The sequence below is a fragment of the Achroia grisella genome, unplaced genomic scaffold (genome assembly GCF_030625045.1).
Source record: "Achroia grisella isolate CSIRO2021 unplaced genomic scaffold, CSIRO_AGI_Agris_v1 utg906, whole genome shotgun sequence".
In the NCBI taxonomy this organism is placed as follows: domain Eukaryota; kingdom Metazoa; phylum Arthropoda; class Insecta; order Lepidoptera; family Pyralidae; genus Achroia; species Achroia grisella.
Window position 1 is genome coordinate 1295925 of NW_026713064.1, and position 27956 is coordinate 1323880.

The window sequence follows — 27956 nt, forward strand, 5'->3', positions numbered from 1 at the left end:
ATAAAAAATATGAAATGGTGTGTATAATAAATATACATCTGCTAACACTAATCCAAAGAGTAAAGTAAATTAAATATATCAAAAGGAACTACACTAACCGGGATTTACAGTATGCAATTACAACAGCTTTATGGATAATAGAATATCACAAAACTATCTCTTTAATCTTATTTTTAATCTTTTTTTAGTCTTATTTTTATAATCATATTTCTTCAGAATCAAATTACGATTTTTATTATAATTATTTTTGTTGATTGACAATCTACGAGATTCTCTTTCGTCAAATTATTTAAATATTCAGAATGTTAATAAAAAATCAAAAATAATTAAATCTTTAAAAATCAAATAAATAATTACTATCCACTATAGTAAATTGATTGTAAGATTTATTAAACTATTAATAAATTGTTTGGGATACAGATGTACATAGTACCTTATATTTCCCCATGACGGGAGTAGCTTTACTTTTTCATTCTAATTTTAATATTTTTATTGCCTGGCAACTCTAAACTTGTCTGACAGACAATCGCGTTTTGGTATTTCGAGCGCTGAAAATTGTGATGTAAAAAGAGAAAACTAAATGTTTACCAGCCATCATGGCGAATCCAAGGAAATTTAGTGAAAAAATTGCCCTCCATAATCAAAAACAGGCGGAAGAAACTGCTGCCTTTGAAAAAATAATGCGCGAAGTTTCCGACGCAACCAATAAGGTATGTCGCCTATTTACTCAGACAATCGCTTCCTGGCCGTCAAAAGTGCCCGCCGACGTAAACAATAACCGTTTCAATATGCCTATTGCGCCTCATTAACTAAATTTATTAATAATAATCCAATTATTGTCTCTAAAGAAAATTATTGACAGCCCTCACTTCTCTTACTAATACTAGTTCCAGTTAATTGTCATTGTTGAAATTAATGGGTCCCATACATCATTTTCCGTACTACACAATAGATTGTTATTGATATGTATGAATGCTATTAAGTTAATATAATATTATGTTGAGACCTAATGTCTTAGTAACACAATATAAACACTATGGTCTCATTGTATGTTATTAAACACAAAATGTAAACATAATCGGCGTTCATTCATTAAGTTGTAGTCTATAAATACATGTTGCACTGAAAAAGCGTGAACAATTTGAAAAGTTTGTAATAATGTTTACACATTTGTAAATTAGAATTCACAAAGGTTTGCAAGGTCACCCAGTTCTGAATGGAGTAACCAGTAATCTAATATATCTACATTGCTGGTTTAGTTGTTAAAGTGGCATGGTTGCAGGTTAGTTCAAGTAGCAGACGTGCTCAGCCAAAGGCACCTCCCGAGCCCACCGATGGCAATGAAACATCGCTACGGCCCTCTCAACAATCTTTGGGCACATTCCGCAGTGGCTCTTTGCCAAATGTGGCTGCACCACAAGCCACAAGTGCAGAGCCAGAAAATAATAAGGTTCCCAGTTTTCGGAATCTGCTCGTTATAATCATTAAAATATTGTAGAGGTTGTTATTTTATTTTCTGGTAGTGGTGCAGTTGTAGATGGCTGTAAATTCTTGGCTATTAGATTGCCATACATAAACCTGTTTCATTTAATGAATATAATGTACTCAGTGTCTCCTCATTTGTAGTATTATTTGTCATTTAATGTTTTGAATTGTTTGTTTGTTGAGATAGTTTATGTTGGTTTGTAGTCCAAATTATTGTTATTATTTATCTAAAAAAAAATCATTTTTGGTATAATATACAAAACAATAAGAGTTGTGGTGGCTGTTTTATAAAATTAAATCTAATGCTTAACACAATAAACACAACTTGTAACTGTGTGCACTTCAAAATGTTACTTTGTTTATTTTATTTATTATTTACTTTACACATGTGTTCAAATTTCTGATGTTTAAAACTCATCATGTGTTAACTCAACTTCACTATATAAACAGATTTTTAATTATTATCTCATAGACTTGGATGCCACATCCTGTTTAACTTTATAGTAGGATACAAGTTTTTCTTTGTTTTATATGATGTTTAATGCCAATAAGAATCTTATTAGATGGTTATTAGTATTTAGCAAACTGTTCTATTCAGTAATTAAAAAATAAATAGCTATTTACCTACTTTTATTATTGTGTGTTTTGTTGAGACATATTATTAGAAAGCAAATATTTATTGTTTTTTTTGTTTTACTTTATTTTTATGTGTAATGAATTATATCAGAGGATTAGATTGACTGTAGAAGTTTCAGTAACAGAGGGATTAGACAGATTTAGTGTACAAAGAAATAGTGATTTTTGTTGTTGTTTTTAGATTGTAGGAGTCATACTTAGAAAAGCATGATTTAATTTTGTGTATTGCATACTCATTATATCAAAAAGAGTTATGAAAATTTGACTATACTGGTTGTTTTAATTAATTATAATTTTTAGTGTAGTAGTATAATATAGAGTATGTTTCAGAAATAGTACTATTTATTTAATTTCATTTTGATGTCATCATAAAAATAAAAAGAACTACTTACCTGAAAACGAAGTTTCTACATGCTGACCTGAAATTAGTTATATTGCTATTAGTTTGGGCGGGAAAATTTAAGTCTGGCTAGAACAGACAGTTTGACTTGCGACCCTGTATAAATTTATTCTAATAAAAATATAATAAATAGCATTTTTTAACGGATTGGTTTAGTTTTTAAAAAGTTTGATTATATTTCATTTTGATATGATCACCATTTGACAGTACTTTGCTGAAAAGAATATGTCTCTGTTGACTAATTTCATAATATAAAATATATATGTATTTTATATATTATATAATTAAATTAAAATAAGGGTCTCAAAATTTTAATTCATATTTGAGTACAAAATAAAATACAATAATGGTCTAAAATACATAATTAAGCTATAATTTTATCTTGACGTTAACTGAAAAGGTAATGCAATGTCCTACTGAACTAATTATTGTTTATTTATTATAGCCTGAAGAAGTATCGTTAGCAAACCAGTATGGTCTGGGCGGCGGGCGAAGTGGTGGCACGTCCCCATCTCGCAATCCAGGACAGCGGGGCCGCGCGTCATCCTCAGTGGGGCCAATGCGTCGTCCAGCGGACCGAAAACATGATACCAGTCCTTATGGAAGTACCGTCTACTTAAGGTAAATAAAAAACATAACATTAATTTCTGTCTCAATATGACAGGGTTAGCGTAGCTATTCCTTTAAAAGAGCCAAACACACGAATGACTATTCAGAAGAGCTTCAATTTAATTGTTGTAGAGACGCCTGTACTCTTAGTTTTTTGGTGAGTTAATATCGTTATTTTCTTCAGCAGAGAGTTTATTTCTAACAATTAAATTGAAGCTCTTCTGAATAGTCATTTGTGTGTTTGGCTCTTTTAAAGGTATGTTGTTAGCAATATATTTTCAGCTAAAATATGTATGAATACGAACTACCAGACAGAGTGTATTGATTATAAACAAAATGTGAAATAGACGGTTGATCGAGTAACTAAATAAATCATTCGCAGTGATTAGAGCAGACAAGTCCCTGCAAGCAGCGTATACATTTTTTAATGTATGATAATCTAACAATTTACGATGGTGCCCCAGTGGAGCATAAAATGAGCATGAGGTCAGATCTGTTGGCCCATCGTGGCAAATTTACGAGGAACTTATCACGATGGTTTCCAGGGGAAAACGCGTGTAGCTTAAAATGACATAGTACACTGCTTAGTCTAATTGACACACAAAGTATTTGAATATGTTGGTCAGATTTGAACTCACGACCTCTTGGGTGTAATTCTGGGCAGTAGACCACTAGGCCATGACGCCATATTTTATAGACTGCTTATGAATACTATCTCAAGCTACTCGTCTTGGTTTACTATATAGTTTTATAGTGTACTAGCTTTTCCTCCCATTTCCCTCACGGTAGTGTTGATCTTGTCAATTTATTAATTATAAACAATATTTCCGCAAAGTATGGACTAAATCGAAGAAATAAGAAGAAAAAAATTACCACTACCTCACCCCAACCGTATAAGTTTCTCGAGAAATATTTGCAGTTTATATTTTCCTTTAACATTTGCTCACATTATCAGGTTTTATCGACGGCCCGTGGCAAGGAAATTTGCACATTTTCAAAGATACCAATGACCCAATCGCACGGCATTGTTGGCACGGACCGTCCAACTCTTATAGTGAATGTACTTAGTCTGTTTCGGCATCCGGGGTTGAAAAGGAGTGGTGACACATTGTATGCTTATAGTATAATCAATCATGTGGACATCAATTAACATACAATCAAGTCAAGTTATTTTACTTGAGTCCAGTTGTCCTGTTAAGGAGTTCGCGTGTTTTAAACAAGGGAAACTGACTTAATTTTCGGATCTGTACATACTAAAAACAAATCTTCGAGCATGATTAGCAGTCTTAAACAAGGCAACAATAGTTTTTAACGTAACATTTTACACATGAAATAGTAAGTAATTAGATACACAAATTTGAATTTTTTGTACACAAAGGTCTGTAAGAGCTGTGTTAGTAACCGAATGACAAGGTGATTTCATAACTATTTTACAATACTTTCATGCCTGTTGTGAAACAATACAATTTCGAATTTATAAACAGTACAAAAGATCATAAATAAACAGTCGAATGAGTTTAACTTAAATTTGATAATGTGTTAACCTAATTCGGTGAGCTATATGAGATATTGACGCCCGTAACTTCGTCTGCGTAGAAATAGTAGTACGTTATCTATTCCTCTCTCTTCTTTCGACAGGTCTGTGAGGTACATACTTTTAGTTATATATATTAACTAAAAGTAGGTACCTCACAGACCTGTAGTAGTTAGGCTATAGATATTTATTTGACTTTGATGTACATAATAATGTACATACAGTAGATTTGGCGAACTTATTTTTTTAATTGATTGATATTGGAGTAATGGATAATTGGTACTCCTGTCTGCGCTAACGATATACACTGGCGGGGCACCAGTGGAGGATGATAAGATGAGGTCAGATGAGTTAACCCATTGTGGCAAATTCACTTGTCTCGATGATCTCCAGAGGAAACCGTGTGCAGGTCAAACTGACATTGTACATTGCTAGCAGTGTGGCTATTTGTCCACATTGTCCTATTAGTAGCCCAATCCCCTCTCCATGCGGCATTTTTCTGCATCAAACTGTACTGATAGTAATTGAAATGTGTAATAATATAATAATAATTTTCTACCAGTCAACCATAGATAGTTTAGAGAATAATTGTTCATATAATACGTTATGTATTTTGATAAGTCTGGATCATTCCCGAATGAGTATAATTGGAAAGATGTAATAAAATTGCGGAATCATTATTTGTCTTACAAAACTGTGTTTTCAAAAATGTTTAATCAATTTTTAAAAAGTTATATATACATGTTAAAATGAAATAATGCGTTTAGAAAATAACCTCTAAGTAATAGTATATCTTACTTTAGTAGTCATCGTTTTCCAATACGAACTTTTATATCGTATTTCATCCCATTCAAGTTATATTATAACGACAAGAAATATCCTGTGACCGTCGCAGAATATTGACATTTATAAATAATTAGCTGTACCCGGTGTTTCACCCACATAAAATTATAGTCTGTGTGTTATTCTGATGTATTAATTATATTACTGTAACGTTTCATCAAGATCCGTTCAGTGGTTTTTGCATGAAAGAGTAACAAACATCCATCTATCCATCCCTACGCAAACATATGCAAACTTTCGCGTTTATAATATTAGTAACATATATTGATTTTTAACCCCTTAATGTTATATTATGTCAATACCATAATGCACTCCCATTTATTATCGAAGGTCACGCAGACAATGTTACCGGCATTCGCCAGTAATTAATATTGTGACAGCAGTTAATTAATGCGACGCGGCAGGCTAGTAATGTGTATTTTTTATGTTTAATTACTAAAACTATATTCAAACTCATATAATAAGTGCTATATAGTAATATACGTTAATATAGACCTAGTTGCATGTTTCTTCGTAAATTGTAGGTCTTTTTTTAACGGCGTTAAAAAAAGTTTGTTTGATGTGACAGTTGTAGCTGCTAAACGATCGATTGCAATGCGTTTTTTTTTGTTTTGAAACAGACGTGATTGAGATGTTGTAATTTTATAGTTTTTTTTATATTATAAACTTTACAATTGTTAGTTCTTTATTGTAAAATAATTTGTGACTATAATTCTGTACTATATACTGTACTATGTAGTTTAAATTGTTCTCAGAATTCCATTCATTATGAATATGAATATATATAGAGTACAAATAAAAAAGGAAACACGCAGCTTTATATATGTGGCCTGGCATTGAATATATTGTCTAAAAAAATCGAAAGGAAGCAAGTGTGTGTATTCAAGGGCAATTAGGTAGCTTTTTAAAAAAGATATATTGTGATGACATAATGTAAAGAATAACAATAATGTATATGTTATATTAAGGCAATATATATTTTAATTGTCTTTGAATATAAATGCAATATATATTTCAATCCAATGCAGTTTTGTACCTTTATTCTGATATTACTTTCAATATCCACAAATTGGCACTTACCAATTGTTAATGTAAAATACAATAGTAATTAAACTTACATGATAAGCCTGGCTGATCTTGCAACGGTAATTTTTTGACATCTGGCGTCCAATATGCTAGTATGCCACTTACGCGATAAAAGAAAGGTATGTTCCACATTCACGCAATATATTTTATTTATAGGTAATTACAAAATTAAGTAACCTAGATAAATGAAAATGCGTTTGATCTGCTAAAACTATAGACGCAACAATTATTCATGAAATTTGATCATACATGATGACAGAAAGGGAGATTTCAATTATTAAAGCCGTGTTGTGATAGACTTAGAATACTTTTTTATCCTTAGGACATCGTAGAAGTCGATAAGCGGACAAACTACATTTCACTAGGTTGCCCTAGTGCCCTAGCAAGGAAAACTAGAAGAAATAAAAACCAAACATTAGTATGTTGTACTAAACGAATATTTTCCTATTATTATTATTTACAACGACTGTAATGGTGTGGAATGGTAATCATCGTAGTTACGCAGATAAAATTGCGAACAGAAACCGGTGTCTAATAACCCCCATCACTAACACCTTCGTTGTTATATCTGTATTTTTAAATAAATATAATATATATGTGACTAACATATATCCATATATAATATAGTAAATCGCTGCATCTCGAAATATAGATTCTATTTGTGAGCATTAACTAAAAAAGTTTTAATAGGAAAAAAAAGCTATAAGGTTTTTAAAAAGTAATTATTTGTTACAGTCCTCCGCCTGATAGCAATTGGCGGCGAACAAATTCAGACTCGGCGCTTCACCAGTCGTGCGGCGGCGAGCAGCAAGTGGCCACTCAGCCGCTGTCACCACACCACCCTCTTCATTCCCACGCACATCCGCATCTACATCCACACCAGAATCACCGGAGAAGTAAGATATTATTTTGTAAATATAAATAACCCTGTACCGTTCACACACATATGATCCCGAGCTAAGCAGAGTTTGTGTTATAGCTAGTACCTATACCTATACATAGGTGATGGATATACTTAATTAAATTTGTATTTATATACATACATAATACATAGAACCCCGACCAGTATTAGACAATCATACTCATGAATACAAATGTTTGCATTGTGCGAAGAATAGACAAAAAATAAATAAGTATAAAACTATTACTTATATTAATGTATAGTATGTATCTATATACTTAAGAATGCCTTACTATCGTAGTAACCTACCACTTTAAAAATATACCAAGAATGTTTACTAAATCTACCAAAAACTAATAGTCTTACAAGTGAGACAACTTATCTTACAGTGTAAAGTAGCAAACTGAAATATTGTACCAACTGAACATTCGTTAATATAATTTATTTTACAATCTGGCAAACTATTTGCATATATTTGGCTGATATATAATATTGTTTACACTTTTGTTTAAAGACAGAGTTTGCGAGAATAATTTATTTGTAATAAGATTTCTTAGAAACAAGAAATAATATGTACCCGAAATTCTATATCTGTATTAAAAAACCCAGTTACAACTAATTTATCTCAGCTATTGTTATTTTGTTATTAATAAAACATAAAAAACAATTGCTAAATTATGATACGATTCGTAAAATAATCGTTGACGATTCATTATAGGCAACAGTAACCTACTAGTATATAGCTATTGTATATCATTGACCTTCGGCCAAGATAATACACATAACTTTGACCTTGGTAGGTCAATGTTATATAGAGACGAATATAATTTCACATGGTCGTAAAAAACCTGACGGACTCATATTTTTGGTGGTATTCGTAGTTTTTCACAATTGGTGAGCAATGAATATACACAATATATGAATAAGAATTTGTCTACAATGCAATTTATACCCGATTCAATATAATTTCCTTTAGAAATAAATATCTATAAAGACCTCTTATCCTAAAATTACTATGGGACTGGCAGAATGCTAACCGTAGCGAATTCGTGAAATATGCTTGATTGTTTGAAAGTACGTGACTTAATTACTAAATGGTATCCATAACTTTGTCCGTGTGATAATTGAATGACTTCATAATCAATACGTGTTTGTGGTTCTTTAGGTTTCGGTAAAAAAATTGACACAAGTCTATCTGTTTTTTCTTCACCGAGACTTTGTAAAGAGTCATCTGCTTGGATACTTCGGTCTCACGTATTTCAGCTGCCATGCAGCTTGCTTTTTAAACAGTTGGTTGTAGAGTGAGATAAGGCAATGATTACAGGATAAGAAGCATAACATCTTAATTTTTCGGATAACGTATGTCGTAGCCCTATTAATGTGTATCGGCAACGGTTATGCTTACCATTAGGTAGGTAGTCAGTTTATTTGCGATTCCAATTACAAAAAATATATATTAGCTGTTTAAATATATGAAATAACAGAATAAAGTTACTAAGGTATAATCTCTTTCGTAAAATGGGCAATTTATTTACAGCTATATACCTGTAAAAATTAGTTTGATTTGATCAAACTAATTTTATACAGGTATATAGCTGACAGTTACGATTAGTCACAATCACCGTCAGTGGGAAACACAACAACACAATAGTCATCTAAACTATATTGTATATTAGACATTGAAGTAGGAATCTAATTACAATGTTACCGCTAACAGGATAATCAGAGTTTCTGTAAAAAAATACATATAATAGCTGTATATTGATTATGACATAAGTGAAATGTGTTATTTCTGTCTATACTAGTACTTAATTCTAGCTTTCGATAAAATCGTGTGTGACTCCTTAAATTACGTATACAATAATTAACTTAAAAAATAATAAATGTAGAATTCTGTCTACTCCATAATTTTAAACAGGCCCCAAGTTAAAATACCAGAAGCGCAAATTTTGGAAACTATCTATTCTATAATTGATAGCATTCTGGTTGTATTATAATACCCCATTAATTTACTGGTAGATTTCTCAAAATATGCTCTAAAAAATAGGCCGTTGTGATCGTAAGTCATTTATAAAAAACTACATTTTTTATAAATGACGTACGTGTAATATTTATCAATAATGTAGTAAAATAGTAGTAAAAAATATATGAAAAATATATTTTATATATTTCATTCGAATATTATAAAATTACTGAAAAGTACTTACACTTTTTATAAATTAATAAGTATTTTCTAACAACATACGCGATTCTCTTCTTTTCAGATCAATTGAAATTAGATGTTAATATTATTACAGTACAGTTGGAGCAATTTAGTTAAATAATTTCCTTGTGACTACTTTTATGAATAATGCTTAAGTCAGTACATATGTAAACAATATATTTATTACTGTCAAGAAGGGAAATTCTTATGAAAAAAATATTTAATTATCTATATTTTTTATTTACTATCTCTACCTTCCAGTTTGGCTACTTTATCTATTAAATTACTTATCGGGAACACGATATGTAACATCCAAATTTGAACCACTAGATTCCTAAATTGGAAGAATGCAGACCCTGGTTTAGGGTCTGCATTAACATCGTCTAAATTTAGTATTTACTTTTATTAGTTTAAGTTCCTTTAATAACAGTTTAATATTCATTAGTATGTCAAAAAATAGGCCATTTCCTCATGCTTGTGAACGAATTCGTGAGCTTAGTTTAATAATAAATTAATTCAATTTATCTTCTGTATACAGCTGCCGACATACACCTCGATGTGCTGACGACGCTGGGAATGAACCCAACGAGTCGTCCCAGATCCTCTTGCGAAATACCTAGAATACCAAACAATAACAAGTTAGTGGGTTTTTTTGTTATTTTTGCATACCTCAACACTTTTCCATATGCAAAAATTAATAATTGTCAATAACCACATTATGACCTGTTTATTTCTACGAACTGTATTATAGAAAAATGTTTACTAAATAATTCCAAGACAGTTATTAATATCATGTGAAGTAGATAATAAGGTAAAGTTAGACCTAGTAAATATGTTAAATCTTATTTGAAAACGGGAATTTGGACCGACGTCACCAAACTTTACTAATTCCTTGGAATTTTATGTTGTTGCCTTACAATACTTGCTTGTATTAAATACATAAAAAAATATACAATTCAGTTAATTAAATTCTCGATCTAAATGTAACTTTATTCATTATTCTGACAACTATGTCCTTGCAAAGAAACTGCATTAGAGCCTTTGTCGTTCAAATCGAAAATCTAATATTTTCGAACTTTAAACTTGTAATCAAATGACACAAAAGTTATGTAATTCCAATAGATTTTCGGGCCCATTTATCTGGAAATTGGATAATTACGACGGCCAGACCGAGGTTCTAACCCCTTGCAGTGCCCTCAGACATTTTGGTTAATTTTATCTATTAATGATTTTTCGTATCCCTTAGCAGTCGTTGGCCTTCATGCGGTATTGTACTCTCATTTTCGTCCAGTGAAGCAGTAAAAGCCATCTACGGCGAGCAGTAAAAAAAAACTAATGTAATATATTTGAATTAAGGTCTAACTATGTATATTTTCATATCACATATTATAAGAGTAGTAAGTGATGTACCTGCTTGTAAATATAATGCTAATATATTCAAATTGCCATGCGTTCATATTTTATGTATATCGAAGTAACTGAACAAGAAATTTATGGAAACTAAAGCAAATTCCTCGAATTAACTTCAACTACTATTATTAATATGTTTTTTTTATTATCGCGCCCAGAAAACAATGCTATTATTGGAAGCACAGGATTTAAACGTGAAACTTAGTGACGCGATATTTATTATTAATAAATTTCGTAATATGATTTCTCAATAAATGACTAACGCGGATATAGGTTCTTTTATAAAACCATCAAATTTGTATTACGTTACAAAAACCAGCTCTATATATTTTATCGTCATAATAATAATGCACTGTTTTAATTCACGTTCTCTAAGTAATAATTAACCGGTTTACTCTCGATGATTTATGGATGGACTATTCTATACTTGACTTTACTCTTAATGTATTGAAGGTAGATTTTTGCGTGGTTCACCTTTCTAGATAATACACTCTTACGATTGAAGTAGTAATGTGTTGCCTTTCGGTCTTAAGTTTTATGGAGTAGAATATCCTGTGCAATTTTTAATAGTAGGCGGTAACTTATTCCTCAGAAGTAACTTTTTATAAAGTGTGATAGTGAATAAGTAAGTAATGCAGTACTTTACTGGAAATTGAGTAAATACTCGATAGAAATAAAATAATACTAAATAAATTGCTAATTCTAAACACCTTAAATGCGGGATAATGGGAAAGGATTTTAAAAAATTGGATTGTAAATTTAAAACATATGAGAATGTGTGACGTTCAGGACGCATTAGATCGTTTAATATGGAGATTTTTATAGAATATAGCAATGCAGGATTATAATTGTCATTAGGAGACGTTCCCGCATAGAAAGGGACAGTTGGCCGCCTTATTCGTCACCAAGTGGCGGTAGGTATGTACATGACCTGTAGTCTGCTATGCGCATAGTGTTGTTATATATATATTTGATTACAAGTTATCGAAATATACGGTTGTTATATTTTAGGTTGTTATTATTTATTGTTCTTTATTTTATTATATACCGTTCAACCGCTTTAACTGTTTAATGATCAATCTTTGTATTGTAATGTCCCTTTGTCTAAACTTCTGTAGATACAATAATGCTGATTAACACATTACAGATCTAAAAATACATCATTATTTTAGACATGCACATATCCCGCTGAACATAGGATTTCGCCGAAGATTCGTTAAATTAATTTAGGTTCAAAAATGCGTTCCGAATTATATTCGCGTGAATTTTCAATGTAGTTTCCGTATTAGGGATTTTATTCATATATTTCTTCGTATTGGCTCCTAAAATTATACGGATTGTCTTGAACACTTGTTACAAACCTACTTTAATTATTATATATAATATACAGAATTTACTCAATTTATTTTTATAACAAATTCAGGTATGTACCGCTATATGAATGTAGGTACATAAAAGAGTAAACAAATAACATACAAAATGAGTCGCTGGTATATCCAACTACCGCGCTGGAAACAAGCCATTTGGGTCATCAGTAAGGTTTTAATTACATAATTTGGCTAACTATATCGACGGATATTTTAATAAGATGCCATTCCATCTCAAATATCTATGAAACAAAATAGGAATATATATATTTTTAAAGTATAACTTCACTCAGTAGACCCTAACGGTGATATAAACGGTGACAAATTCACCAGAAATTTCTCACGATGGTTTCCAGGGAGAACCGCGTGGAGGTCAACCTGACATGGTACATTGCTAGCAATGGGGTCAACAGTCCACATTACTAACAATCCCCTTCCCCCCCGATACGACTAGTCTGTGATCCGAATTTCGGCTCAAGCCGTCATAATTTCGACCCCGTTTGATTTAGACGAGGGATGGATCGGAAAGAACAGTATGATGGTTTGTGGTTGTAGCGTGTACGAGAGCGGCGGGGACGGCGGGGGCGGCGGCGGCGGAGGCGGGGGGGCGGCGGGCGGGCTGGCGTGCGGCGAGCTGCAGGTGCCGGGCGGCTCGCTGCCCGACCTCACCTCCGTGCACTTCCCGCCGCCGCACTACATGCAGCATCGGAACTCGCCCGACTACCACCAGCTCAGATACGTGAGTACACATGACGCTGTTCTCGTGCTACCGAGCATATATTGTTTGTATCGTTACAAATAATGTGTTTTGATAGAAACGAATACCGCTGTAACGATATTTATATTATTCTTCAAATCTGTTTTCATATATGACCTAAAATAAAAATTTCCTTTTCATCCATCCATCCATCCATAAAATCCAACACTGAACCTCTTATATGTTTAGTCCTAATTTTATTGACCTCCGATTAAGGAGGGAGGGTCTCTCCTTTCTTCTAACCTCCCTCCCATAGTACAATACAATAACGCGTTCCGAGTGCAAATGGGCTTGCCGCGGTCTTGCGTAAGTTTAATATGTTTGCTGAAGCGAGTGTAGATGGTTTTAATGCAAAATTAGTACTTCACTGCTCAGCCACATCCGCGCCAATTCATACAGTATTCTGAGCGTATATCAGACCGTTGGGACTACTATGAAATTGTAACTAACTCTGTTGATTATAATCAGAAATAAATATTATTATTATAGTTGTTTACGTATATAGGCAACGGCTGCCCGTATGATTGCACTTGCACTACTGGCCGTCAGCTTGTTTATGCTCGCCATTCCAATTACATAATTAATTACAATAAACAAGTTATATATGTACTGATTTTAAGCATTACATTATTCAATCCTGTGTTAAGTCAAGTTTCCAAGACCCACTATTTATCCCGATTGCTAGTTTCTTTGTTTGTTTGTGTTACTTTATTATACAGGTTATGTATAAAAGGTTCAAAATGGCTTATAAAATAAATGGGTACAATGGGGAACTTATTCCAGAAGATAAATTTCTTCCATTAATTCAAAGTTTGAGTGATTGAAAATAGATTTTCTTTTTGATTGTGGAGTGTGAATAGTGAAGTGGTGGAAACAGGTACAGTAACTAATACACAATGTAATATATGCAAACATATTTAAATTAATATAATATTTTGTAAATAAGTGGAGTATTACAAGCGGGCAGTCCAAGAGCGGCAAGAAAAGTGCGTAGCTGTATTTATTGGTCATTGGTGTATGGTCGTATGGTGGTATCTCAGAGTCCGACGTCCCCGGGCGCGGTGTCCCCGAGCGGCGGCAGCGTGTCCCCCGCGACGGGCGGGCTGTCCCCCGCGTCGGGCTCCCCGGTGGGCGCCACCGTCCCGCTCACCGCCCTGCACTCGCACCACCACCACCACGACCACACGCTCTACGACGCGCAGGTAACTCGCCGGACTCACGCACGCGCACGCATTACTACGCATGGCTGATGACGCTGTTAGCCGGTGTTGAAGCGTGGTTTTGAATAGATGATAATGTAATAAATAACTCATGATTTGTCACACAGCAGTATAATAATAATCTCAAGACATTTTACACAGCGCCATCTAGATCCACATTAAGCTAGCTAGTGCTTGTGTTATGGGTACTAGACAACTGATACATATTTTTTTTGTAATTACATACATATTTTGTATAGAAAACACCCAGAGTACGATTGTTTGTATCGGGGATACAAATAATCGTACTCATGAATAAAATTTTTTGTGCCGTGCGAGAATCGAACACGCGACTATTGGAAGTAAGGCGGTGTGCTAAACCGCTAGACCACCGAGGCCGTGTACACAAGTATACGTGCAGTATACGAATATAGTTCGGACTAAGCTGAACTTGTACTATAAGTTAGTAAATTTTCAACAATTTCTTCCTATTAAAAACTAGTCATCTTTAATAGAAAGAAATAGATTGCATTATTTTTTTATGATTTAATTTATAATCTTAAAAAGAAAGGAACTTATTTATTGTTTAAACCTATTTTTACAGTTTAGTCTAAAAATTGTAATTCTAAATACTAATATTGTATATATTAAATTTATGTGATTCCTTCATAATATTGAACTGATCTACTCAATGATGAACTGATGTATTGTTTTATATGTATTTTGTAAATACTATATTATAATAAAATAATATATCACATACACATCATAAGTGTATAGATCATAGGAAGAGGAAAGATGGGTGTAAAACAGTCAAACCACAGAGGGTTTTATGTTATATGTGGAACCATATTTCAATATCTGTGTATTAGTGATATCGGTAGAACGCGAAGTGTCTCATTTATGTGCACAAACCATGTATTCAAAAACATTGAAGCCCTGAACTACGGCGTCACGTTGATACTTACGTGTGAGAGAGTACAGGTATCAACGCGATAGCGTTTCAGCAATATCTGACCTGTTACGAATATTGAAAAAAAAAAAACATCTTATGAACGGTCATATTATTTAAAAGGAAGGGGTGGATAATTATCTTTTACACCGGCATTATTATGTATGGATGTAAATATGTCAATCTTTTGATTCATACTGATATATTACAAAACTGTGTTGTTGGTTTGATACCGTTTCTGAGCTGAACGGATCTTAATGAAATTTTATCTAAACATAGATTGCTACGAGGCCTTTGCTCATAGGCTTCTATCTCGGAAATGAGGACAAGGTCGTTATTTTATAAATCCATAAAATTACCGAAAATTCAGTAGTAGGCCTTGAATTTTCAAACGCAAATTGTCTGTTTAGGCATTTAAACTTATTTATATCTTTACGAGATAGTTAATTAATTTTCGCAGAATATCTGTGATTTGTTAGTTATTGAACCTGGTCTTTAGATTAATCATCGGGGGTAATTTTGCAACGTTTAGCAAATCGAAAACTATAACTTTTAAATGTTACATTAAATAAAACGTAATATATATATATTTCTTTACCGTTTCGTCGTTCAAAAGTTCATTGAAAATCCAGGAAACTTTTATTATAAGTTTGTGTGAAAACTTTATTTCCTAATATAAAATATATGTTTTACATCAATCAACTTTAAAAAACAACCTAGGTAATAAATTATTGAAAAAAAATATTTGTTACATTTTGTTTATTTAATAATAAATATTTATATTATACAATAAATTTGTGTAAAATGCATTAACATAAAAGCGACTACTCAATTGTAACATATATTTTTTTAAGATGTAAATATGGAAGTAAATTCGTAAAATTATGGAAATAATCAAACAAAAGTTATGTTAATTAAATAATATATTGGATGGAATAGAATGTCATGAAAATTGTAAAAATTTGTTTGATTTATACCGCTTTTGCAACTAAAATCAGGGCATGCATTAAACCTAAAATTAAAATAAATGTAGTATTTATTTTTCATACATTTATAATAAAGAAAATTATAAAAATACTATCTATCGGCAGCTCTGTTTGCGTTATTTACAATGACAGGTTTAAGGGGGTCTTCCTATGTGATGGGTCGAAAAAATCGATTTTTTTTTTTTCATAAATTGCTCCCTTAACATGTCTAGAATACGGTAGTAAAGCGATTTTAGAAAATTCGAAGTCGTTTTAAAGATACAGCAGGTAAAAGAAAGAGCGGTTCGGAGCGGTGAGTTGGCAGTTAGAGACCGGGCCTATTGTGTACCGTCGGCTTTATACCTGGCCTCCCTTTTATTAATATATTTGTTTATACAAGTTTAGACACGTTTCTACAGACTTAAACAGAAATTTCTATTGTTATAATATTTTACCGAAGTTATTTTAGTCTTGGTTGAACTTCGAAGAGAGCAACAGCTACAAATTATTTTTTTTCATAATGAGTGGACGGAAAGGAAGTACGAGTGGAAATGTTCATCCTGGTCGTAGTAAAAAAAGAAAGTTTAGTGGAAACCCTCAGCATCAATTTTGTCCAGAAGGCGAAGACAGTTGGTGTAAATGGCGTAAGGCTGAAGCTAATAATGAACTGGACCAATTTCATCACGATAAACCACCTCTAATTCCGCAAGTCCAAGAAGCTATCAAACCGGTTTTCGAAGATTTATCGAAAGACGAATTATTAATTCGTTGTTTAGGAGCAGAGACACAAAACAATAACGAATCTTTGAATTCTTTGATTTGGACTTTCGCTCCTAAACATCTTCATTCTGGTCCCAAAGTTGTTGAAATTGCTAGCTACTTAGCAGTTATTATCTTTAATGAAGGTTTTCAAGGTATTTTAAAAGTTATGTCGATTATGGGATGCCCTGTTGGTCGTGAAGCCCAAGCGTATGTTGAGAAACGGGATGAAAAGCGAAAAGCGGCGCGTAAGTGATGTCGTTAAACAAGCCAGGATTGACTCAAGAGCTGAACAATCTGCTTTAAAAGAGTTTCACGAGGAAGAGGAAGGAATACTCTATGGACTAGGCATCGCCGATTGAGAGTAAGTTGATATTTTAATAGTTTTTAACGGACTTGAAACTTTAAACGCGTTTTTCTCAAAACTGTGTTTTTCAAACTTTCCTCCATTGTATCTCAGAAACGGCTGGACCGAATTACTTGAAATTTACAGGGCACACTCAATATATGTAAACGCATGGAATGAACTATTATCAATCGAAAATTTTCAAAACTTCGATTTTTTTATAGCAAAAAAAAAAAAAAAAAAACGCCTAATTTGCAACTTTTATTTCAAATGTCTATCAAAAATCCAATTTTTTTTATATTCATTTGATTATAGGTCATTCCGTGCTTTTAAGCCTACAAATTAAAACGCCGTTTTTTTTTTTTTTTCAGATAAGCCGATCAGCCGGAATCGTGGAGGAAGTGGAAGCTCTTTTTTCGAGGCGGGGGTGTTCAGAGCGCTGTAACTCTAGTTTGACTGAATATTTTTAGCTGAAATTTTATATTTATACTGTCCAAATATGTGTTAATAAATGATAAAAAACTTGAAGCTCTAAATATTTACTGGTCGTAGAAAAAAAATCCTAAAATATCCCTAAAAAACAGGCCGTCACATAGGAAGACCCCTTAATAAATAATATATAAGTAATCTACATATCTATGAATTTTACGTCCTATTTGGCAGACCTACTACTACAATTACTCATAAAGTTTTATAAAACCAGTCAAGCGGTTTCGTAGGAGATTTGTTATAAATACTGTGACACGAGAATATTATTTATTACAACTTTTATATATATCTAGGATTATAATCAATTTAAATGATAAAATTTTGTATATAAACTAAATCTTAGTTACTATCAATAAGTTTAGATTTATTTTTAAATATCAAACTTTCGGTTCAGTCCAGTATAATGCGGATATAAATAATGATGTGCCTTATCAAATAACACAGGCTTTGGTACATAACACATGATTTTGATGAGACCATACTACTCTGTTAGCCGTTAACATATTGTTATGTTGTTGTTGTTTTCTTTTGTTTTGTGATTATTTTGCTTTCTACACAATTCATTTTTTGTTTATTTCAGAATCACTTATCTGTACCAAACACAAATAATTATCTCCATCATAATAAGGTTCGTTTTCTTTTATAACCAGTTCCTAATTTTTTTCCAGTTCATATAAATAAAAACAGTTGCTTGAATGCTTCAATGCTATTCATTCTCAATGCCATGTTTTTTAATATGAAGCCACCATTGGCAGCTATTATTTTATTCTCTTCAAAAATCATAACTGTTTGTTATGTGTACTACTCAATTATCATTTTTAATGATAACAATTCAGATCCTATTACTTTGACAATAATTAATCTGCATGTTCCTCTTCTTATTGCGCTTTTTTTTTAAATAATATTATTAACTATTTCATGTTATAGATTTCAACATAATATATTTGCAATTATGTGTATTTGTTTTATTTTGTATTTTAATATTATTCTTTCTTTTATTATTAGTATATATAATTATTCTTTTATAAAACTGTAATGTACTGTTTAAGTCTTCTAAATTCTAAATTGACTGTTATATGAATGAGTAATAATTTGTATTTTGATATAGCTTAATGCTATATCTGACAGTAGTACATTCCGACTTTTCACACAAATTTTACGAATATCATCTTGAAAAGGCGTTCAAACAACCTACGAGGTTTGTTTATATCTAAACATGCTGTATGCGATACAATCTCTTACACGTATCGCTTAACCACGTAATGGCTATGCACAAGTATTTTAATTGCCTATTATACCTGAACTAATTCCATAATAATATGTTTACTTGAAAGGAAAAAATATAGTATCATTGAGAACCGGGAAACAAAGTAAAATAATAACTCTGTAGTCTTTAATCATTGTATTAATAATTGCGATAGGAAGAAACTTAAAAAAACGTTTTGCTGCAATAAGTCTATAGTATATCGCCTTAACGTGTAAATAATTAACTATTAATCACAATTCACTTCTGGTAATTGGTCATCATTTCATGCATTTGTCATAAACACAATTATAACTTTTATTGACTATAGCCAAAGATTTAAATGATTGTTTTTCTTTTATTAAAGACCATAATTTTATTTTTTAATTTAAATTTCTTTTGACATTTAAAGTAATTTAACAGTATATTCTACCTAATAGACAACCTGTATATTGGTATGTACATTCTATATTCGTCTCTTAATTCGATTTTTATACAACAAACTTTTCTCGAATTCATTTAAATCTTTGATATACTCATTCTGGATTCATATATTAGTATCTACAATATTGACCTTCAAGGTCAGCCTTAATGCGTTAAGGTTTCACTTTTTATTCTGAGCTTTGTCCACTTTCTAATTGCATGTCTGGCTAGCTTAAATTCAAGTAATACTACTTCGAAAAGCCTTTTAATAATTTATCTAAGTTAATGCGTGATGCATTGAAATATAAATGTACATCAATCATCAAACAATCACGCTATTTTCGTTCTTAATACCATGGCTTTAAAGTTCGCTTTTATATGTTAAGTTTTACATTCTGCCTGCTTTCAGAACATGTCACCTTTGGACCACAGTGGCTGGATTACATCGAGTTACCAGTCCCACTGTAGTCCGCCCTCACAATATTCATCGACATCGAATATAAATATACCTTCGCCGACGGTAAATATAGCATTTATATTTTATTTTTATTTATTTGCTTAGAGAAGCTAATTATAAAACTGGTGTTAAGAAAATTAAAAGCGGAACAATGTAAGGTAAATAATACCAGTCCTTTTCACTTATCAAAACGCCTTAGCAAATGCTATTAGGAACAAGCTAAAATGCGGTCATCAAAATATGTTATACTCTATTATTTATATTATTAACTAGGTTTAACACAAATCATTTTATGGCAAATAAAGGTTAAATTAAGTTAACTTACCTCTTTCGACGTTTCGACTAGGTTGCACTAGCCATAGTCATGAACTGACTGGAGTTAAGACCGTGTTGTTACCGTACTTACTGTAGTGTTAAGGCCCGTTTAATAATATGAATAATGTATATTAAACACGAAAGTTAACTAAACTAAAGTAAAATTAACTATCTTATAATCCACACTCTGTATTTGTTCAAATGGATACATTTTTTCATTTCAGTCTAGTGTTTTGCTCTATAATTTTTTAACACTACCGTAAATAATAATAAAGTAAATATATTTGAATTTCAGATGGTACACAGTCCAGGAAGTCCTGTGGAGTCACCACAAACAGATTATAACAATCTACACCAAGTATTGTTACAACCCTTTGAGCAAATCACAATGGTGAGTTTTCATATATTGAATATTAATTGTTGTATTGAAAGCTCGATATTAAATCTATGCATATTATATTCATAAATTATATAGGCATGCAGTCACAAACGAATAATTAGATAACAATGTTGACTACGATATAGAAAACAAGCAATCAATAAAATTAAAACAATATATTTAATATCAGATGTGATAATTACATATATAACACAATGGCTTACTATAAAACAAACTCACATACATATTTATTAATAGTTAAAAAATAACTTACAACTATTTTTATTATTCTATACTATTAATAAACTAAATTACATTTAGTTAAACCTATGCATTACTATTATAGACCCAAAAAGATATGTCTGTTTGCTTATAAATTCCCAAGTTTTTTACATTTATACACGTTTATACATTTCTATGCTTCAATGGATTAGCAAGGAGTTGTAAGTAATATGTAGATGTACACTTAGATATGTCAATGACTTGCTTTATAACCCAGAAACAAAAATTAGCACAAATTGTTAATTGCAATATATAATATATAAGTGCCGAAATATAAAATTAAATATATAAATATAACAAATGTTTTCCGGCACGAGTTCAAAAAAAATTCACTCAACAAATTGCACAATTCAACAGATCAGCACAGCATAAAGAAACTAGCACTATAGAGGCAGTATTAATATAATTATATCGGTATATAATTTGAATATTAAAGTAATTGTGTCTGGAGAATACAAAGTAATAAACGAAACACCTATGATGACTATTAAAGTATATATGGTATATCATTTAATTATTAACATTAATAGCTATTAAAGCTAATTACTCCAAACCCATTTACTATTTATATATTATCAATGTATAAGATTAATTACAATAACAGGTTACAATATGTTAAAATAATATTTTTCCGGAAGTACTTAATACACTCGTATTGAATTAATATCAAATCTTATAAAATTTACAGCGATATTTAACACTTTTGATTCTTCTCCCGGTAGATACCTTGCGCCTATTTTGTTCTAATGTTAATTAAAAATTAATATTTTTCACTTTCTATAAGATTATATCTTAATTTAATAAATCTTAAATTAAAAATAAATTTATCAATTATTTCTGTTCAAATCTTACGCACATTGAAGTGTACTAATCAATTTGATAACAGATACAATTAAAAATAAATCCCGCTGAATACATATGTGTTTGAAAACAGCAAACACAGCGCACAGTTGTGGTGGAAAACAGCACAGCAACATAGTATTCTTGTTGTCTCGCTGTTTATAGTGACAACTGACTGACTAGAATGGTTTGTGATACCATGTTAGCTACAAATCTGCCTAATAGTGTGGACACACAAGTTCTTTTATTACGACAATACGATTTCTATAACACACAACTAATTGGTCGATAAATATTTCATCTTGAACACACTACGACTCTTTTTAGAACCAACCATTAAAAATATCATTTTATTTATATACAATTAGACACAGAGTCAAATATTACTTTTACATGATTTAATGGTGTTGAATATCGCAAATAAATGATAATCCTCATGCTGTTTATGATTTATTAACATATCTTATTCATTTATACATATGGTAACCATATACGGCAATATATACAATACATGCAGTGATAAATCAGTTGTACCATCTGTTAAACACGCAATTATAAATACACAAAAATAATACGATCCAATTAAATTTACTTATGTCACGTTATTAATAGCGTTGTCGTTGTCATATGGTATGGTCACAGTATTACAAAATATAGTAGCGCGACGCGTTGTATGTCTGTGGTACAACTGTATACTATACACTGAGTATTGTGCCAGCTACTGTGCGTGTACTGTACGTATCCGAGTGTAACGTTGGTGGATGTTGGCCAAGGACTGGGCGCAGTTGGTGCAGAGTCTCGTCGAGTCAGGCTGGACCGCGCACGTCCAAGTCGCGGAAAATGTACGACACCCCTCACACACACTCACTATTACAGAATAGGAAACGCCTTTACTAAAAATTATACTAGGTTTTGTTACTCTTGTATTATTTTGATATTTATTGATATATGAAAATTTATCTGATAGTTACTCAGTTGAATTCATCGCGACATTTATGAGTATAATACATTAATCATATCTAACAACTTTGAAACTTGTGTTATTTAATTAAATACTTAAAATGGTTTAATTTAATATATAGTATCTTATACTTTTATCTTAATCAATATTTCAAAATAGTTTTTCTTAACTGTACTGTACCATGTTTAATTAACCATATGTAAGTTTCTTGATTAAACATATATAATTTCTAGTAAAGGCATTTATTTCTTCAGTAGAAAGGGAATGCAGAGTTCCAAATTAGTAATGAGCTTTGTTGCACCTGTATTCTCCTTTCTTACCTAGCGAGGTGTCAATATTCCTTAAATTTATAGACTTCTATATTTTTAGACTATACTATTGAGACATTCAAATTATATAATTATAAGTGGGCTGTGAATTAAAAAAAATATTGACGCCTTTATTTTATCCTGCCGTAACAGGGCATAATATATTATACTATATTATTTTACAATTTATTAACCTTTCAATACTTTATTTATTATGTCACGCTGTATTCTACAAAATATAGTTTAGTAAAATAGTCACACCATTATGTTTAATTTTAGTGATTACTTTGTAATGTGACTTGTGCTGTTAAAATAGTGCTATTGTGGTTGGATTCTGTTATTTTTATCGTTTCAGTAAGTTTGCAGTTTACATTTATAATTGATAATTATTTTGTAAATGAAATAGGCATCTGAAAAATAAATAAGGACATTGCAGTTATAACCCAATAGTACTATTAATAAGTTAATTTTAATAAATTTAGCTTCAATCGGTAGCATATTATTTTTTTATTATTAAGTCGGCATGTCTCCATATATATCTTATGTTTGCTTGTGTACACTATTTTATACAGGTGTCAGGTGCAAAATTATTAAGGCATTTATGAGTAGTGAAGATATTATAGAGAATCCTTTACAATGTAGGTGTAGGCACAATATTCTGGCATGTAATTAAGTCATAAATGTACAAAATAATGAAGCATGATCAGTTAGTTTCCTATAATGTTTATATAAGGTGCCTTTCACTATTACGATTTTATTTAATATCTCAATGTTTTCTTATTATTTTAAATCTGTATACAGTTATCTTATTTTTATACTCCTCTAGCTTGAATTATGATGTTAATAGATCCGCTTCTATTATTATACTTGCGTATATTCAGGATAGTTTTGGTAGATTGTGAAGTTATGGCATTTCTTTCAGGGTTTGCTGCATCTTTCTCGGTGTTTTTTCTTGCTTGCATCAAGTCTGTTATTGAAAATACAGATAATTAATTCATGTTATTTATTCTGCAGATGGATGCGCCTGTTTCCAATTACAATACGACGTATATGAATCATAGTTCGCCACATTCGCCACAGACGACGAATACGCCCCACACGTATTCACAGGTATAATAATATCTTCTAATTAAAAACTACACATATTATTCTCTTTTTACGACAGCGAGAACTTATGCAGTGGTCTTGAGTCGTTATTCCCACTGTAACATTATATCGTCGTATGCTGCTGAGTTTATTGAATAGAGTAGATTAGAATTAGTATATGCCGGACGATATTAAAATATATTATGCCTATTATATTTATTTTCATGTAACTTAATTTGCAACACATTACTAATGCATTGTTACCTTGGGATTCACCAGTTTTCTGTTTACACGGTTAAACGTAAAATGTATGTCCATCAAGCGGGAGTTGGCCTTCAGCCGTTCCATAAGTCTTCCCGCGGGTTTGGAGTTTTATCTGCACTCGCCCCCTATCGTCCGGTGAAGCTGTAAAGGCCAGTTGCGGGCAACAGCATTAGAGTAGTCCTAAAAAAACGTTCGTCGGCAAACGGGCCCTTTAAACCTACACCTGGTTCACAAATCCCAGGGAATCCTCGGAGTTTCACTGTCTGCCATATGATGGAGACGGCACTAAGAAGTTCGTCACTCGCTCGCTGTGAACATGTTGTATATCATGGTTTGTAGGGACTTGAAACAAAATCGTAAGAAGATAGATTTTTTCTAATATTAAACTATAAAAAATAACCGATTTTTTATTCAGAATATGAGATCGGTATCGGTGTGTGGTCTGCAGGCGGCGGGAAGTGTAGGTGAGGAGTCGCGGCGAAGTGCGCGGGATCCAGTACCGGGCGGTGGAGGGTTCGCGGCTCTGCAGCCGCTCGCCTCGCCCTCCGCGCCGCCCACGCCCGCCACGCCCGCCAGCATACCCGACATCATACTCACCGGTGAGACGCAAGCACCACACACCACACACTACCGTAACGACGGTCGCATTTGCCGCTACGTTTCTAACCACTAAACCTCTAAACCACTCAACAGATTTGGAGACGATTTTTCGCTATCACTTCATCCGAAATTGTATTACACTATCACATATATGGACCATAGATTAATAAGTGAGTGTCTGTAATGTATGAAGATGGCATGAATAAAGATATTATGAAAATTTGAATTTATGTTCGTCGTAATTATGCTCGAATTTCGACGACTGAGCGCCAACTAATTTAAATTAAAAATACATTGTTGTGTAACAGATTACTCGGGCGAAATAGACGCGGGCATATTCGGCGGTGAAGAGGCGCAACTGCGCGAAGGCCTCGACCTGGACGACCTCACGCTCCTGGAGGAGCCGAGCGCGCTGCTCCCGGACTCGTCTGTGGAGCACGAGTTCCGGCTCGACCGCTTGTAGTACTGCGCCACCCTCGCCCGCGCGGCCCCGCACCCAGTGGCGCCGCTGTCCGCACTCCGTCTGTATGATTCACAACTATCTACGCGCCCCAACGATACCACGGACGGCCACGTATACAGAGTGGAAGCTTTGCCTGTGCTCATTCTGGAATATTGCAATCGTTGAATTAAAACACGATGAATATAACAATACTGTCGATATCACCGTTGAATTGTATTGAGTGGTGGTATTCGCAATATTATTTGTATTATTCGTTGTTTGTGTTTGAGTAAGATATTTTCAGATTGAACTTTTTCGTAAGCTTACTCTGTGTACGCAGTTTTCTGTGGCATTACCCCACGTTTCTACCAAAATATATAAGAAAATATATTTTTAAAAGATTAACATTTGTGTAAATGGGTATCACAATGTTCACACAAACAAATAATATATTTTATACATATATTATATATGTTGATTGAACCCTGGATAAATATATATACTCTGTTCCAATAGAACTTATAAAAAATGTAAACAAACATTATTACGAAAATGAACAATTTTTGTACCCGTATTTATTTGTTCTACCTTTTAAATTGACTTAAAAAATATTATTTTGCTCACAATTTCCAGAAAAGATGTGAGTCATAATTTAAATACCAATAATAAAATAGTTGATTACTAAATTTTTATTCTATTATATTTAATTTAGTTTTTACATCTTATGACAAACTTAGAAGATTATTTTTCGTAGTACTAAAGTATTTGTAATGATGTATAATTAATTTAAATATAATAAATTGATATATTCATTAGACCAATTGAAGTATTCAATACAATTATTGATTTTTGTTTCATACTGCATTTGACACTAGACTGGTTGAGTCAGTAATCTCTTTGTTTACCTGATTATTAAGTTCTATTTGAATGGCCTATATATGATATATGTTTGGTAGAAACACGGTGTAACGGTGAGGCCGACGTGACGTGACGTGACGTGACGTGACGTGACGAGACGAGATGAGACGAGACTCCCTATACTTCATGACAATTTCTATCGTTTCAAGTCTGAGTTAGTGACCATAGGACTCGGTGTAGCCGCCTGTAGTTATAGTAAGGTTCCGTGAGTGAAGGCCAATTGAGTGATGAGAGCGGGGACGAGCGGTCGCGACTGGTCGACACATTCCCAGCACTGGGCGAGCCCAACACGTTCACAGTAGACTGTAAATTTATGACGAGTGCAAGTGTTCATTGTGGTTTTAACATTTTACTCATGTTTCTAATTCGGAGGGTTAGGTATGTTATAGAATTAGATTTTTTAAATGGTAATCGATCAATAACGACGATTAGTGTACAGCATGAAGTGATTATTTTTTAATTAGTATTGTGAATATTTACTCGAATATCATTAGGGAATTCAATTCGTATTATATGGAGACATTTTTATTAATATTCTATATGTGAGACCGTGTCGGTCGTTTCTTTGTACATAAAACTTGAAAGTGTTCACTTTATTGAAATTGCATTTAAATCGCTAATGTCGCATCGCATTGTTGTTTAAATCATTTGTTCACGTAAAACGAATTGTTAAATTATTAGTTATATTATTCGCGTATTCGTCGCCATCTAAGCTTACGGTTCCTATGACAAAGCTGTTGGTTTGCAAATATTAACTATATTTAATATAGTCGCAGATCAGTTTTAGGATTTGCTATCTATTTATTGAAATTTTAAAATGTATTTTGTCTTAATAATGCTTCTATATAAGTCTATATATATATATTCTATTTTTTAAACCTTTGGGAATATTACAGCAATAATTTTACTTATTGTAATAAACGAATCGAATGTACTATCTCGATTATTAGAAATTATATATTGGAACTGTAGGCTCAGATTACATATGTTACATTTTAAAGAAATGACATTTTGAAATATCTTTCAGCGATTGCTCAACCGTTGACTGAAATTACATATTTAGCATGAATAAACAATTAAAAATCGGCTTTAACTTCATCCAGAAATAATGGCGATATTTGAAAGATTCATTTTTCATTAATATCACAGTATGACCACGTTAACTTAATTCCTTTATACAACTTTTTTAGAATAACAATTTAGCATTGTAAATAAGAGTTGTTGTTAAACATTTTAATAAGCTTTTGTCGCAAACATATCTTTGCCTGTAAACAAATGACAAACTATTCCATTTTTAAATAACTCCTCGGGCTTTTACTGCCTTCTCACCAAAATACTTATTGCAATATGTGTATATGTGTTGTGTTGCGACATGTATTGAATGGAAACGAATCGCTACTTGTACTACTACTAATGGTTTATTTGAGATTTTGTTTGGTTACATATTGTAATTCTCTATTTTAAAATTGACTTCCGCTGAAAGGCACTAGCGTTATT

General features: G+C 32.2%; 1 protein-coding gene across 3 annotated transcripts; it reads left to right on the forward strand.

Annotated features, from left to right (window-relative positions):
* Positions 1-516: 516 nt before the first annotated feature.
* On the forward strand, positions 517-27806 carry LOC131853816 (CREB-regulated transcription coactivator 3). 3 transcript variants are annotated; one of them, XM_059204860.1, is made up of 12 exons: positions 517-710; positions 2967-3142; positions 7329-7489; positions 10236-10335; positions 13030-13213; positions 14272-14433; positions 18522-18569; positions 20017-20127; positions 20675-20770; positions 24164-24259; positions 24915-25098; positions 25408-27806. In XM_059204860.1, exons 1-12 carry the CDS (start codon positions 597-599, stop codon positions 25560-25562), a joined length of 1587 nt encoding a protein of 528 aa, XP_059060843.1. In that variant the 5' UTR covers positions 517-596; the 3' UTR covers positions 25563-27806. The 3 variants fall into 3 exon arrangements, with proteins under 3 accessions (XP_059060843.1, XP_059060844.1, XP_059060846.1); XM_059204861.1 differs by having other exon boundaries at positions 24948-25098; XM_059204863.1 differs by lacking the exon at positions 18522-18569.
* The last annotated feature ends 150 nt before the right edge of the window (positions 27807-27956 follow it).